This window comes from Microchirus variegatus, assembly GCF_963457635.1.
Source record: "Microchirus variegatus genome assembly, chromosome: 4".
NCBI classification, from domain to species: Eukaryota; Metazoa; Chordata; class Actinopteri; order Pleuronectiformes; family Soleidae; genus Microchirus; species Microchirus variegatus.
Window position 1 is genome coordinate 16,611,942 of NC_139805.1, and position 16,473 is coordinate 16,628,414.

At 45.4% G+C, this 16,473-nt stretch overlaps 1 protein-coding gene across 1 annotated transcript in view; it reads left to right on the plus strand.

The window, feature by feature from the left end:
• The window catches only part of cpamd8 (C3 and PZP like alpha-2-macroglobulin domain containing 8), a gene marked incomplete at its 5' end in the record, with an annotated part of 42,035 nt that overhangs the window by 11,860 nt on the left and 13,702 nt on the right, over positions 1 to 16,473 (plus strand). The window contains 10 exon segments of the mRNA XM_083887618.1: positions 970 to 1,123; positions 2,568 to 2,695; positions 2,849 to 2,900; positions 3,426 to 3,724; positions 4,381 to 4,449; positions 4,526 to 4,682; positions 4,786 to 4,962; positions 7,229 to 7,310; positions 14,763 to 14,919; positions 15,781 to 15,855. Of these exon segments, the coding sequence (XP_083743744.1) occupies positions 970 to 1,123; positions 2,568 to 2,695; positions 2,849 to 2,900; positions 3,426 to 3,724; positions 4,381 to 4,449; positions 4,526 to 4,682; positions 4,786 to 4,962; positions 7,229 to 7,310; positions 14,763 to 14,919; positions 15,781 to 15,855 (1,350 nt within the window).

Consider the following 16,473-nt stretch of genomic DNA (forward strand, 5'->3'; position numbering starts at 1 on the left):
ATGGTCACTGACTGACAGACATTCCTTGTATTTATTCTCCAAACAACATCAAAGTCAGAAGTGCACACACTGACAAGTTTAAGCCCACCAGTGACACTTGGTCCTGTTAGCATAACTGTTAGCAAAGATGGTGGACACTGTTTACATTCTGGGAATGAGGACCGGTTCCCCTATGGGTGGGTCTAGAAAGTGCGTAATTGGCTTTGCAGTTTCAAGCCTCAGACCAAGGCTCAGACCAAGTGTCACTGGTGGGCTCATAACAAAAAAAAATTAATGACGTGAATGAATATTTCTCGACTACCTAGACAGACAAACATTCTTAGCATTTTTAGATAGATAGCAAATGTAGATCAATGTAGATCAAATGTAGGTAGCGCAGCCTGAAATCACATGAGGACTGTTGTAGGATAACTTAAAGCATGACTAGGGCTAGCCGAGAAGATGTTTCCCAGAAGTGTGATTCACCACTCACTTTGAAGAACCTTCTCAGTGATATAATGGCCTTAAACATGTCCATCATATACTCCACATAGATGGCATCATGATGAGCCTGTTAAACTCTTGTTGCATGTGCTCGCCTTATGTCATGTTAAGGGATTACCCAAGCCAGAATATCCTGTCTTTTGATGTCCACCCAGCAACACATGAATTTTTTTTTTGCTCCATTATTTACAACCTGTGGCATGTGGATAAATAACAGTTAAAAGCTCTCTCAGCGTTACTGAGCCCTCTGTGAAAATTGGACCATGAGTGGAACTTAATCCTTCAGGGATCTTAAGCTGCATGAGTCAGACGGCATGGAAAATTCACAATGCGATTTTATAAATTCTCCCTCGCTTTCAGAGCTTTGACGGTAACACGCTAAATGAGGGAGGGGTATGTGTGGCAGAAATGATGTCACTGTAGCCCTGTCATGGTAGATTGATTACATCTGACTCCTCTCCTCCCCTCTCCTCCTCACTCTCACAGGTTCATGTTAAAGTATCAGTTCCAAAGGGCATTAAATTTGTTGGCCATCCTGGACGGCACCATCTCACCAGGAAGAAGTGTGTCGCACCCGGAGAGGCCACTCCAACATCCATCGTACTGTCTTTCACTGAGCTGGGGTCTGCAAACATCACAGGTACCCATGTCAAATAATACTTTCACTGTGAGGTTCTAAATAATGTCTCACTTTGCTGTTATTATTTGAAATACTTGAATGTGGAAGGATAGCTGGTCATGGCTGCACACTACTCAGCAGCAATGAGTGTTTATTTTATTGTAATTCTGTTGCTGCATGCCATTCACAGCAACACTACTTTGTCTTTATACATCTATATGACATAAATTACATGTATTCAGGATATGTTATTTTATTTCCCATACCTCTGTCACATGTCTCAAAAGAAGGAAGTGCCTGCTATGAAAGAGTGGCTTGTGCTGCTCATGTAGACAGTTACAGTGCGGTTTAGCTCATTCTGGATATTGAAAATTGCATCATTTGATTTTGATATGTCACTTTAGCCAGGCTGCCGGTCGCCTCAGTGTGGTGCATTACAAAAAGGCAAGCCCTTTGGCTCAGGAGAGATGAGCTGGTCAAGGAGCAGAGCGGTGTGTGATCTTGTCACCCGCCCAGATTTGCAAACAGTTCCCTCCAGAGCTCATATGAGAACAAAGCAGGCCAGCAGTGGGGGAGCTTCGCTGTGACACTCAGTGGCATGTTGATGAGTTTTCAGGTCACTCGCGGTCAATGGGCCCCCCATGGCCCCACTCCTAGTCCCTTGGCCCCTTGTGTTTCTCTCTCAGTACACACACACAATGCTATTGGCAAATGGCCACATTTCTAGTGTACTCCTCAGCAAGAGAGTCATCTTACAGATATGTTTGTCCTGTGTCATGTATGTTATGAGCAATGAGAAGACAAGCGGATGAAAGACAGTCGAGGCAAGGCCTCATTAGTCTAATAGAGACGTGTGACTTTTTTCCTAAAAAGCATAAGTTTGATTAAATGATTTGATCATGAGTATTATGTCAGCAGATTGATACACGATGCATTGCATCCTCAATTTTTATTTTGTATAATGTGCATTGCTACTTTTCTATCAACAAATATAGGCAGTCTGAAAAATATGATCCTAAATATTAATTTATTTACAAATCAAACTGAAATGTTCTATCCCCATAAAGAAAACGTATGTTTCTGCAATTGAGCTGCAGCATCTAGCCACTGGAAAATCAACAGCCGATATTATGGTATTATAACATTATAATCGGTTATGTGGTGTCACTTAGTCGGTGCATCAAATGCAGAATCATCCAATGTTTGCATTGCGATGCATCTTAGAAACAAATATTGTCAACACCCCTAACTACAAATACCGCAGATGGGTGTGGATAGAGATCAATAATGGCAATACAAGAGGAAACATGACTACAAATGTAGATTTCAAGATACTGTATATTTTTTTGAAATCTTCAGCACTGGACCCGCAACTGGGTTGTGGGGACAATCTTAACATAGACAACTAAAATGGTCGATGTCTGTGGCAGAAGCTGATTGTGTTTTGTTTTGTGATGTCCAATAGCTCGGGCTATTGCCTACAGTGAACCAAGCTGCTGTTCAGACGGACTCCACTCAGGGAAAGTGGGCGTCGATGTGGACGAAAGGGTCCCTGTTGGCCTGGATTATGTTCGCAGGACTGTCCTGGTAGAGGTATGAGAGCTGATGTTGTTTTTTTTAGCTTTGTATGTTGTCGTTTTTTCAGTTTAATTATTATGTCTGCCTTTTCTGTCTGCTGGATGTATTCAACTATTCTTTCTCTTTCCTGTGATCTCTCTCTCTCTCCTCTCCTCATCATTCTTGCAGCCAGAAGGTCTGCCCAGAGAATACACCTACAGTGTCTTCTTTTGTCCCAATGGTCAGTTTTTTTACTGAGTTTTTTATTAGTTATTGATATATTATATTCATAATTATGTATAATGTTGATACCTTTTACTAACTGTAAAGCTAGTCACAATTTAAGAACACAGGCACTGTTCAATGGATTCCCAACAGTCTTGATGTTTTAGTCTGCCTGTTGACTTCATGAACTGACAAAAATATGATATTTGTATTCTGCCTTTGTCATCAGAAATCAAACTCTGTCAAACAATACTATCAGACCTGACTGAGGGAGCATTTTTGTTTATACAGCAGCAGTGCACGACAGGCGGATTCAAGAAGCATTTATTGAATGAAACCACTGAATATTCAGGTTTTTTGATCAGTGGAATTAATTTGCAGCACAGGATTATCATCAGGTTGAGAAAGCCCCACTATACTGAGGAACAGAGTGTGGAGCTGATTGATGGAGCTTAATTAGCATTGTGTGAACTAGTTTGACAATGGTTTGTTGATTTATATTTAAAGGTTTTAAGTACCTGAATACATATTTTTTTGTTAGAGAGGATCCACATCTCCACCCCCAACAAGTATGAGTATCAGTATGTGAAAAAGCCGGCCAGGATGAACCAGTTCCAGGTGGCAGTGAAGACCCACAACGATGCCCACTTTGCCCTGTCTGCCAGCCCCCATGACAGCGCAGAGATGCTGGAGATTGTACTTGGGGGAAGGCAAAACTCTCGCTCATGGATCTGCCTGGGCAAGATGGGCGAGCCCCTGGTCAGTGCCTCCACACCAGGCATCCTCTCCTGGGACGAGTTCCGCAGCTTCTGGATTAGCTGGAAGGGAGGCGTTGTACAGGTACCATGAAATACTTTAAGAAGAAAACTCTCTCCTACATTAAATGTCCTGTATCATTGGGTGCAAGAGTTGTGTTCAGATCATGTGTGGATGCTCCAACACAAAAAGAGGAGGATGAAAGACCCAGCAGGCCATGGGTTAGCTGTGTTATGAGAACTGGGGGCCACTTTTACTGGCATGGCCTCAGTAAGGTCATGCTTAACGGAGCCGATGTCACTGAGGACACTTCGTGATCTGTGGTCTGGTGCTTTTATGGCCCACTAAGGCTGGCACGCTGCTCCCAGGCTCCAGCCACTGGGATGAGCTTTGCGCTGTTCACCAAAGGCAGCAATTAAAAGACCGCAGAAGAGCAGGGCATTTTACAGTCTAATGGGATTCATTTGTTTTCTATGGGATGAAGGCATTTTAAAGGGACTGAACCATGAGGTTTGGCTGGTCTTTGATTTAATGTGATTACGGGAGTTAAACTCTAGATCCAGGGAGGAAATGCTCTCAACTTTGGTCTGTGTTTGTGTCTGTGTGGGAGGTGAGTGAATCACACTGGAGTCACTAACACTTTTGTTAGAGTGTGAGAATGTCCAAAAACAGCACCAGTTGAATTATTCTTGGGGAGAGGGTTTCCTTTTCCTTAAGCTTCTTTGCTTCACCTGTTCCAGGTTGGACATGGTTTACATCCCTCCAATGAATCGGTGATCCTCCACTGGGCAGGCCAATTCCCTGGACAGGTACTTATTGACATTTGTACACTCCTTGCAGTCATTACTCTTCGGAGATAATTTGAATAAACATTTGTCCACCCAGGTGCGGCACATAGGCTTCTCAACAGGCTGGGGCTCAGTTGGAGAATTTAAGATCTGGAGGAAGGAGGACTCTGAAGAGAACCACAATGAGGCTTTCACGCTGGGTGTCCCTCACAACATGGTGCCTGGATCTGAGAGGGCTACTGCATATATGATTGGTATTATCACCACTGTGTGCAAGGCACATTTTGATTTATTATTTCCATCGTTCTGTTGTCTAGACCAATCAAATTATACTATCAAATTGTGTATCTGTATCAGGGGATGTCATGGGGCCAACACTTAACAACCTGGACAAGCTGTTGAGGCTGCCGTTTGGATGTGGGGAGCAGAACATGATCCACTTTGCCCCCAATGTCTTTGTTCTCAAGTACCTACAGAAGACCAGGCAGCTCAGCTCCGAGGTTGAAAATGAAGCAACTGACTACCTGCTGCAAGGTAAACAAACAGCTTCTAACTGCTCTCTGCTTTCTGGTTTATGCTGAATCCTAAGCGCTTAGTTTAACAACAAAATGATCCCATGTTTAATTGTTTGAGCTCTTCTGGAACTTTGTGTTCTTTTTAAAAGTGGTTTGGAAACAGTTGACACAAATCATTAATGTGTGGAAATATTTATTAGCTGGGTTTCGGTTGCACTAATAGTTCTGAATCCAAACATCATGTTGATGCCAAGTTATATCACCTTTCGTACAAGAGGTTCCCTCTGGAGAGCCTTTACAAAGCAGTGGTGAGAAAACATGTTTATCCAAAGATTCTCAAATCCCTGCTGACCTACCTGCAGTTTGCTGACAGCTGTTTAAGCAGAGGAAACAGGAGCATCAATTAAAGTGTGCCATGGGGTCAACAAGAACCCTTTCTTGCTTCGCTCTGTGTACAGAGTAGTTTCATGTTGGGAGGAAGGAAGGTTTTTCTAATTGCTGGCTTGTCGTACACCGTTTCTGGGTTTTCTGGGAAATATTGGAGTGAAGTTTACCTTGGGCAATAGATTTTTGTTGGGAGAACTTCTTGACAGAAGAGCCTTAGGCTGCTTGGCACTTAATACTCTGGATCCTGGACTGGAACATAAAGGTGGATGTTTTAACTCAGTTGCCCAGAGCAGTGTTTTCTCCACGTCAGTGTTTTCTCAAAGCACCCTCTGCAGTCACAGCATGGGTCAGTGGCAGGTTAATTATTCCTTGATTTTCCATTTGTTTGCAACATCCAGAAAATGGTTTAGCACATGCCTCGGCATAGTGTCACTCCAATGTTTTACTCAGTTGGTGAGTACAGTTTCATTGATAAAGACTGCACAGTCCAGTCTTTATAGTTGAAAGGCACTGTGATGCCCCAGTGGTCTCCTGTGAGAGCGATGTTCTTCGCTCAAGCCCCGCCGTGCTCTCTCATCCTCATACAAAGTGTCTATTCTTGACACAATGGTTCCTCTCGAGGGTATAAGAGGTATCTCCCGACACAACGTGAATGACTTCTTTCATCCCTTCACCCTCTACTGGGTCAGTCGCCACTGGAAGTAAACAAACATTAACTTTTCTTAAAACATTTTTAACGAGTTAAATCATTTTAATTAATTGCCAAAACGTTGACAGCGCTAGTCTGTATTATTTTCTTGATAAACCATATATAATTAAGGCAAAGATGAGTCAAAATTAGGGAACTTTGAAGTCAGGCTGAACAACTCATTCTATGCAACAACAACAAAAAGGTACCACAGTTGATCACATGCAAAATTACCATGCATTTGTTTTTGTTTTTTTATTCAGGTGATTTATTTTCTTAATATAAATGATTTACTTAGTATTCTTACAATACTATAGTACCTTTTTGATATTTATTTAATACACGTAATATGCTTTCATTTGCTAATTTTGTCTATTATACAAATTTGTCGATGATCATTTGTACCCTCCCCATTTACAACGTGTCACTATTTTCATCAGTCTGTGTGGTTAAATTGACACATATATATACTAAGTTGTTTTTTGTGTCAAGTTCTCATTTTTTGTTTTCAGAATAGACTGTACTGTACTTTTGTCATATAAAGCACTTTGCTTATTATTAATTAAATATAGCATCAAAAACACTGCATATATCATGGAACTGATGCAGTCTAGTCTAGCTGGTGTATCTTGGTATTAGTAATTGTATTGTAGTATCTCTTATTCTCAGTGTATGTTGCATCCCAGTCATGTGAGGAAATATCCTACTGTATATCTCACCTTTAGGCCTTTTTCCTGTCAACAGAGTAGATTCTCTGTTGTAAATGCATAATCACAATGACGTGTGCAGAGCGCTTCAAGGGCATGTTCAAGCACACTTGGTATTTCTGTTCATGTCCTTCGTGTACGACGGAACATAGACGAGTGTGAAGTTGATGATCGCCCCACAAAAAACATGTTTGATAGCCAGACACAATCCTCACAATCCTTATGGCACATTAACTCAAGGGTGTGGCTGAAATATCTGAAATATGTGTACAGCAAACAGCCATTCAGACACACATGCCAAACTCCACTGAGGTATAAATCTGAAATAACTCAACTTCTCCTGGGGTGAAGAGGTGTTTTAAGATTAAAGTTGGATTTTTATGTGCATCTGTAGCGATTGACAGAGGCTTTGTAAAAAATCTTTGGACATTTCTCAGTGGTTTTAAAGAACTGCTGCTGTAACTGCTCTCCCCCCATCTCTCTCATTCTTTATTCTTATTTAGGCTACCAGAGACAACTGACCTACAAACGGCAGGATGGATCCTACAGTGCCTTCGGAGAGAGGGATTCCTCTGGCAGCATGTGGTAAGTCATTGTAGGGGTAACCTTTTAATGTTTACAGCAGTCAAACTGCACTTAGCTGTAGCTACATTCTTCAGTTTATACAGGGACATAGATTACGGCCAACTAATGAAGTTCTTTATCAGACATCCCAGCACACACTGTGCTGAAATTAAACTATTCCTGTTGGTATGTTTAAGTAACTGTTCCATGCGTATCTCTCTCATGTTTACACTCCCTGAGGGTATTTTTAAAAATGAAAACAGTGCTCTCAGCGTTGAGCTCCACTGCTGTAAACAAACATGCATATAAATGCTTCCAGGTAGCCAAAGCTGCCAAGATTTATTTGCAGTTAATCAGTTCTTCATATCCGTCACTGAGTGGGCCCATGATGAAAAACAAAGTTACGTATGTAACTATGGTTCTATGAATCCTGGATGACCGCCAGAGGCGGTGCTTTAGCACTGAATGTCTCCATCTCGTGCATGCGCAGGTCGAGTGTTTATACCAACAAAGTCACCCTTGACCCCTGATGACGCCAGCTAGCCTATATCTTCCGGTGACATCAGAGGATCTGTTCCTGTAGAATCTTCTCGCGAAACCATGAGGATTCTGAGTGACTGAACGCTCTGGCGGTCATCCAGGATTCATAGAACCGTAGTAACATACGTAACTTTCGTTCTATTTCATCCTTACTGACCGCCAGAGGCGGTGCTTTAGCACTGGATGACCATAACAACAAAGTCACGAGGAATGCCAGTACGTACCTCAGTGGGAGGGAACAGTAGAGGCGGGCAGCAGGGCCACACCAAGTGGGTGGGGGGTGGCCACATTCACCCGATAGAATCTGGAGAAGGTAGTTGGTGATGCCCACGATGCCGCATCACAGATGTCCCCCAGGGGCACGCCGTGCAGCGCCGGCCATGATGTAGCAACGGCCCTAGTAGAGTGGCACCTCACCCCAGCTGGCAGGGGGCGACCACTGTTTTTATACGCCTGGGTGATGACATCCACAATCCAATGCGAGAGTCGCTGTTTGGAAAGAGCATGGCCTTTCTTAGGGCCTCCGTAACAGAGGAACAGCTGTTCTGAACTTCTCATGCTTGTGGTCAGATCTATATGGACTCTTAAGGCCCGGACGGGACACAGAAGTCCTGACCTTTCCTCCCCTGCTGGGGGAATAAACTGCGCCAGGTGAATAGGTCGAGTAAGGCGCTGACAGAACCTTAGGAAGAAAAGCCGTATTCGGCCACAGAGTGACCCCTGAGCCATCTGGGTTCCACCTCAGACACGAGTCGCTCACAGAGAGAGCATGTAGCTCCCCGACACGCTTTGCTGAAGTAATAGCAAGGAGAAAGGCAGTCTTAGTAGACACCCACTTCAACTCCGCCTGCGCCAGGGGCTCAAAGGGGGGCAGGCACAGGGCATCCAGCACCAGGGGCAGATCCCAGGCTGGAATTCTCTGTGCCCTTGCGGGTTGTAACCTCAAGGCTCCCTTTAGGAAAAGGGACACAAGTCTGTGGCACCCCACGGTGTTGTCATCGATTTGAGTGTGTCTAGAGGAAATGGCCGCCACGTAGACCCTCAGAGTAGCGGGGCACCGTCCGCTGTCCAGGAGTGACTGTAGGAACTCGAGAATTTTTGTAATTGGACAGTGCACAGGGTCTTCACCCCTGTCTGAACACCAGGCAGAAAACAGTTTCCACCTATTCTCATACTGTATTCGGGTAGAAGGCGCACTCGCATTCAGTATGGTGTGTTGGACGGTGTCTGGACACTCTGCCAGCAGCGGGTCGGGCCCTGCAGTGGCCAAACCAAGAGCTGGAGGCGATGAGGTTTGGGATGCCAGACCTGGCCCCCTAGCTGAGACAGGAGATCCAACCTGTCGGGGAGACGCCACGGTGAGCCATGGCAGAGCCTGTGCAGCAGAGGAAACCATGCCCTCCCTGGCCAGAAGGGGGCCACCAGTAGCAGCCTGTGGCCCTGCTGGAGGACCCTCTGCAATATTTGAAGGATCAGAGGCACTGACGGAAAAGCATAGAGTAGACTCTCTGGCCAATCGTGGGCGAGAGCGTCCTGACCCAGAGGGCTGGTTTCCTCCGTCAGTGAGAACCAGAGGGGGCAGTGGGTCGACTCTTCCGTGGCAAAGAGATCCACCTCTGCCCTGCCGAACACGTCCCAGATATTGAGCACAACCTCTGGGTGAAGCCGCCACTCCCCCGGTGGAGGCTTGCAGCGTGATAGGGAGTCTGCGGCCCAGTTCCGTTCCCCAGGCAAATACATTGCCCTTACGCTGGCTAGGCGGGGGTCCGCCCACGACAGGAGGTCCCGGGACACCTGCAGAAACCGTGCGGACCTAGTTCCCCCCTGGTGGTTTATGTGAGAGACGGTTGAGACGTCTGACCGCACCAGCACATGCCTCCCTCTTAGGAACGGGGGAAAAAACTGCAGTGCCATGTGCACTGCCCGTAGCTCCAGGACATTGATATGGTCCAAGCGGTCCTGTGCATTCCACAGGCCTTGAGCTGTCCTGTTCTGCCACACAGCGCCCCACCCTGTGAGGGAGGCATCTGTTGTGACAGTCTCTCGACGGGATGCAATGGAGCCCATGGGCATGCCCTGGAGGAGAAATTATCTTTCCCTCCATGGGGCCAGAGCGATGAGAAAGCGCCGTGACGCCCTGAGTTTCCTGTGTCGGTGTCGCTTGGCGTCTAAATGGAAACTGTTCAGCCACCTCTGAAGGGGGCGTAGTGACAGCAACCCTAGGGGAACCACAGTGGCAGCAGCGGTCAGCTTGCCTAAGAGGCGCATATACTGGACGTAGCGCAAGCGGCGGCCCTTCTGAAAGAGGAGAAGGAGGTGGAGGACATTGTCTACACGCCGAGGTGATGGATAGGCCCTCATGGCAACGGCATCCATGGTCACCCCCAGAAAAAGTGTTCTCTGTGAGGGAACCAGGCAGCTCTTTGTGAAGTTCACTCTGAGCCCGAGCTGGGCCACATGTGAGAGGAGAGTCGCCGTGTCTCGGGTCACCTGAGACCGGGATGGTGCACAGACCAGCCAGTCGTCCAGATATGGCAGGATCTTCATGCCCTGCGACTGCAGGGGTGAGAGGGCTGCTGCCACGCGACTGCAGGGGTGAGAGGGCTGCTGCCACACAACTGGTGAACACCCGTGGTGAAAGGGAGAGCCGACGACCGGCCCCAGACTCTCAGCGCCTGGTCCCCCGGCCTCTAGGGGCCCTGGGGGGACGACGGGCAGCGTCCAAGGTCTGAGAATGTCTAGGGGGCAATCGTTCGGGGGCTCGAAAGGCCTGAGGCCCTCGTTGAGCTGGCTGTTGAACCGGTCGCCGAGACCTGGGGTAGACACTGAGGAGAGTCTGTGGATAGGAGTGGCGCCTGGGGGGAGCTGGAGAGACCCTAGGCCTGCTTGGAGGAGGCATACTTCTGTGAAGCCCAGAGAGCTGCTGTCGAGTCTGCCTGGCCTGAACTGTACGCTCAAGCGCCTGTACGGCAGCTGACCCAAAGACCTCACCAGGTTCCACTGGGATGCTGCGGAGGGTTCTCCAGCACGCCTTAGTGAGAGGTGACTGTGCCAGCCACACCTGGCGGCGAGCCTGAACTAGTGTGGACATTATGCGCCCCAGCTCTCTGGACACCAGCACTATGAGGCCAACGGCGTCCGCCTATGCTGGGAGCGGGAGCGAGAGCACTGCCTTCACCAGCAAAGGTCAGCTTGCTGCGCCGAATACAGACTGTCACCACCGAGCAGACGCAGCTCGATATGCGGCTGTTACTGCTCTTTCTCTCTTAGGGTAGTGTATACACCTGTGATGGGAGAGGGAGCGAACACACTGCCTTCACCAACAGGCGTTTAATACAGTTAGCTTATGGTAGATTGTTCAAGGCTAACGGTCAAAACAGTAGAAAACACACCAGTACTGTACGTTTACTCACGGATAGCGGTAGTACGTAACTGAAGACGGGTACCCCCGGCGGTGTACCGATTACACAGGCGATAAGTCAGGCAATCAACCTCTAGTGCCGTAAAGCCTTAATGTCGGGAGAGAGAGTGCACACTGTCTTCACCGACCCGGTAAAAGTAAACAAAAAAGCAATACGCGCTTGTAAGATTACTCACGGATATGGCAGAAGTACTGATGCCGGGAGAGGGAGCGAGTTCACTGGCCTCTCCAACATATAACTACAACAAAAAGCGGGTACCACCAACTGTGTACCGGTTATACAGACGCTAGTTCAAGCAGGCAATGCTAACCGCTAGCGCCCGTAACAAATAACACAATAACAGAAAATGTCGGGAGAGGGAGCGAGTACAACGCCTTCACCGACTTTATTAACAAAGTAAGATATCCTCTAGTATACTCAGCCAGTTGTAGCGTTGGCTGATCCAAACTTCTGTTTCAGAGTGTCCGCCGCGAACCGCGACTAACCTTCCGTCTCCGCTCGTCGCAGCCCTTGGAGGGCGAGCAGCTCGCAGCTCCGACAGATTGTCGCAAGGCTACCAGCGACGAAGCGGCAATGAACGCTTTAATTCAGCTAGAATTTGCTGACATGCGTCTGCCTGCAAAGCGAGAAGATGAAAAGGAACAGATCCTCTGATGTCACCGGAAGATATAGGCTAGCCGGCGTCATCAGGGGTCAAGTGTGACTTTGTTGGTATAAACACTCGACCTGCGCATGCGCAAAATGGAGACATTCAGTGCTAAAGCACCGCGGTCAGTAAGGATGAAATAGAACTGTCAATGCCCTCGTTGGAGACGCTGTTAAAAGTCGTCTGGAGCCACTTCACCAAATGGCTCGTCACCTTTTTCTGACATGGCGCATGCTTTTGAATGACTCACTACCTGGGTGTAATTGGTAACGTTAAACTGACATGGAAACCTTGAACTCCCCTGATGGCAGTGAGAGGAAATGAGGATGTAATAAGCAGTGGTTTGGAGTTTTTTTTCCTTGGCGCCTCCGGGGTGTGGGCTGTGGGCACAAAAGGTGAACCTTCACTAAACCTGCATCAGACACCTTATGAATCTGTCAGCAAAAGTGTCTGCATCCAAGACAAACCCGGCTTTCGCTTTGATTCCAGAGTTCACATGTAGAGCAGTGCATTAATTGCTTGCTTTGCAACACCTGTAATGTTCTTTTAATGTATTCCAACTTGTGAACATTATGTGTGGATATTTTACAGGATCTGATGAAAAGACTGAACATGATGACAAGAGCTTAATGTAGAGACGTAATGTAATCAATGATGTGGGTTAAGAAGTTTATTTTAACCCATTGCTCCTTTTTGGGCTATCTTGTCAGTACAGTCAAGACTCATTGAAACATCATTTTATTATAGTTTTTTAATTACACATTTATTTATTCCAAGACCCTTAACCTATAATTCTTATCCGCATACCGGAGTGTAAACCCAATCTTAATTTCAATTTTTCATTATTTTGATATCCTCATTTTTACACACAACCATCGTCTAATTGTCTCAATCTTTTTTAAACTCACGAACATAATTAAAAGACAACAACAAGTTGTTCTCTCACATTATCTCAGGGAGAATGCCAAAGTTGCAACTAAACTAAAAACATGCTCCCTAACAAACTCCCTTACAGAGTTATGATTGAGAGTGGGGCAGTATATTTTTTAAATTTCCTCTGAAGCCTCAGTCCTCAGCTCTACATGTTGAGGCGGGCATGGCATTTGTGTCTGCCCAGAGACTTCTCTGACTCTGAATGCCAGAGATTGAAATAACCGATATCGGCTGCTGTATCAAACCAATGTCTATTTCCAGTCCTGTTGAAAACAAGCATGCCAATGTTGTTTTTTTGTCATTGTGGAAGTGTAGAGAGGTTGTCTGTTGTATGACTAAGTCAAACTCTCCATAAAGGAGCTTCTATCCTGTGCTTATCTCCAGCTTTTCAACAAAGCACAAAGTGACAACAAGTATTTCCCCTGGATGAGATGCAAGTCCAACAATTCGGAATATCTCTCCAGGCACCTCCCTTTTCTCAGCAGTATGCAGAGAGGCTGTAGATACCATTTTTCATGTCTCTGTAGAGGTGTGTGTTTGTAAAAAAAATTAAGTCCTTAATGGTTCTTATGCTCACTAAATATAAGCATAAAAGCACATTTTTAGATTTGAGAATTAAGACACATCACTTTCAATGCAGAGTCATCAGCCACTGACATTTTTTTTTTTACAAGTGTCTGGATTCAATTTCCCCCAGTGTGGTCGCAGCAGTAGCTCTTAATCCACGATGTTAAACTTAACTGGAGCACTTTGTCATTTGTTCTCCGGTGTAAGGACTTCATGTTACCCTTTGAAGTGTGAGTTGGATAAGGATGGCTCAGAGAGAGGATCTCTGGGAGTGAGAAATATGTGAGAAAACAGGAGAAAGAAAAAGTGGAAAGGGCGGGGTCAGGAAAGGGTGACTCTCGCCAAGGGCTGTGTGGGGGAAGTGTGTCTGTCGGGTGCTTCCTTGTTTCCTTCCTTCCTACCATCCTTCCACAAACTAAATAATATTCACAATTTCCACTACCTTTCCCCAGGGCCCTACATTTAAACTTGTGACAAATGACTTCATTCATTTAGTCTCTGGGGAGGAATAACATCCAACTTTGTTTTGCCTTATGAGAGCAAAGTTCTTATCCTCATTTTCCTCATTTGTCACTTGGATCGTCCTCTCACTCATGAGCTGCATTGGGGAACCAGAACCTGACCTGTTAGTTGATTTCTTCATTTCCATCTTGTGATGTATCAGAATGTGTTGGTGTCACAAAGGAGTATTTGTTGGAAAAACTACGTCTTGACCACTACCAGGAGGTCTGTTGTTTATGGAAGAGTGTGTGTTTATTAGCTCAGCCTCAGTCTTCCTCAATGATTCTACTGGTCCTTCTCCACTGTGGCCCACTAAAACCAAGGTTCATAAACTTTCAGTTGCCCTCCCCAGTCCAGTTAGATTCACAATCTTTGTTCCCGGGATCCGTGTTTGTGTAAGTTGCCGAAGGCCTTTTGGGGAATCTCTGATGCACATGCAGAAACATACTTGATCGGCCTGTGTGAGATTTCACATTCTCAAGAGCACAGCTGGCGCATCCTGTAGCAATGATCAAACCCTGCCGCACCCATCTTTTCCCCCTCCTTGCTTCCTTTCTTTTTTCTGTTTCATTTGATCTGTCTATACTTACAGACCTTTTGATAAAAACATGCCTCCATCTAGACTGCTCATTGTCATTCCCTCCACCAGTCTGCTGACAGACACAAGGTGTGCAACCCCTTGAGAATCTCAGTGTGTTGAAAAAGTGATCCCCCTCTGTCTTGATAGTTAAGTATTTTTTTTGGAATGTGCCTGCACATGTTTTGAAGAATACTCAGCTACTTTGACCTTCTTATCTCTTTTACTTTATCCTCACCTGTCTTCATTGGTCTCACCCCCTCCATCTCCATCTCGCCTTCCTCTAGGTTGACAGCGTTTGTGCTCAAGTCCTTCGCCCAATCTCGGGGTTTCATCTTCATTGACCCTGAGGAGCTTCGAGAAGCCAAGTCCTGGCTCATCAAACATCAACGGGAGGACGGCTCCTTCCCTGCCATGGGACGTATCCTCAACAAAGACCTGCAGGTATAGGACCTGTGTCTAGTTAAATGTGACAAACACTGATCGATGTTTTTTAACATTTTCTGACATTTTATGGACAAAACGATGAATTGATTAATTGAGAACAACAGAATAATCATTATTTGCAGTTCCTGTAAAGCAAATGGAGAGTTTTTCCTCTTTGGACATTATATACATAATATATATAATGTGTATTAGAAAAATGTGGCTGAGAACATAAAAAAAATATGTGTGCATTAGAAGGAGACGACAGAATTCCTCCATTGGACTCAGACTCACATGCACACATTAGGTGGGAGCAAATCAGGTGAAAGTCTCTTCTCTACATGTTTGTTGAACAGGAAGTGTCATACCATTCATATCCTGTACAGGCACAAATGAACAGCGACCTTTACTCCGCTGTGATTTTCACACACAACCATATCTAGGATTCACAGAGTGATCCAAATATCCAGTGAGCTGTAGTTCTGATCAAAAATGCCTTGTTGATACTCAAGGTCAGAGATGAGGCAGTAAGACGGTAGTTACTTAAATATATAACAAAGTGTTACAACCAAGGTATGCAGAACAACTCTGAAGCTACAGCTGGAGCCACTTTATTTGATGTCCTGTGTACCTAATATAGTGGCTGGTGAGTGTACAGCCCTCTGCATAATTACTGATTATACATGTAATAGTGTATTTGCTTGTCAGGTGATAGCCTAACCCACCAAACACCTAACAAGTAAATATATACACAGAATTACTAGAGGTTTCAAACTCTATCCACTCCCTAGATGCCTTTAAATCTCTGTGATTTAAGGATGGAGAGCGTGTCATGTGAGATATTTTGATCTGAAAGTCAACGTATGCTTTTGTCCACAGGGAGGGATCCACGGGAAGATCTCACTTACAGCTTATGTGGTTGCCGCTCTGTTGGAGACGGGGATAACCACAGAGGTAAGCAGTCACACGAGTTAAGTACATCCTGCAGTTTGTGTCTCTCACACCACAGTGACCTCCAGAGTTGGACTTTTGATCGATCCAACAGCGTGATTTTACTGGATATTACAATGGGTTTATTAAAGGAGAGTATTTGAGTTGCTCTTACTCCTGTAGCCCATCCTACCAACCTGGGTCATGTGTGAACGTATCACTGCATTCCTGATAGCTGTGAAGATGGATGTGTTGGCAGTCTGCCTACTTATATTTGTTTAGCTCCAGTTCTGCTAATCTAATATTTAATCGTGTTTTGGCTCATGTGTGGTGACAACTGAGTGTTGCTTTTTTTTTTTTTTTCTACAGTTATTCAGTTTAACCACATGTACAGCTTCAGTTACTCAAATATATGAGAAGAGCAGTTTCTGGAAATGCGTGCAACATAAGAGGCAGTTTTTGTCTTTGCTCTGAATTTGTCCTAACAGTTTACTTTTTTATTTATCATTTCCTGTCTCTCCTAGTTTCCTCTGTTATTGATCCCAAATGACTTCTTGAGAGAATCTGTCCTTTAACAACTCATAAAAATGGAAAAGGTGTCACATCAAGACAGATCCTCCACCACCTTCCAATTTCACTTAA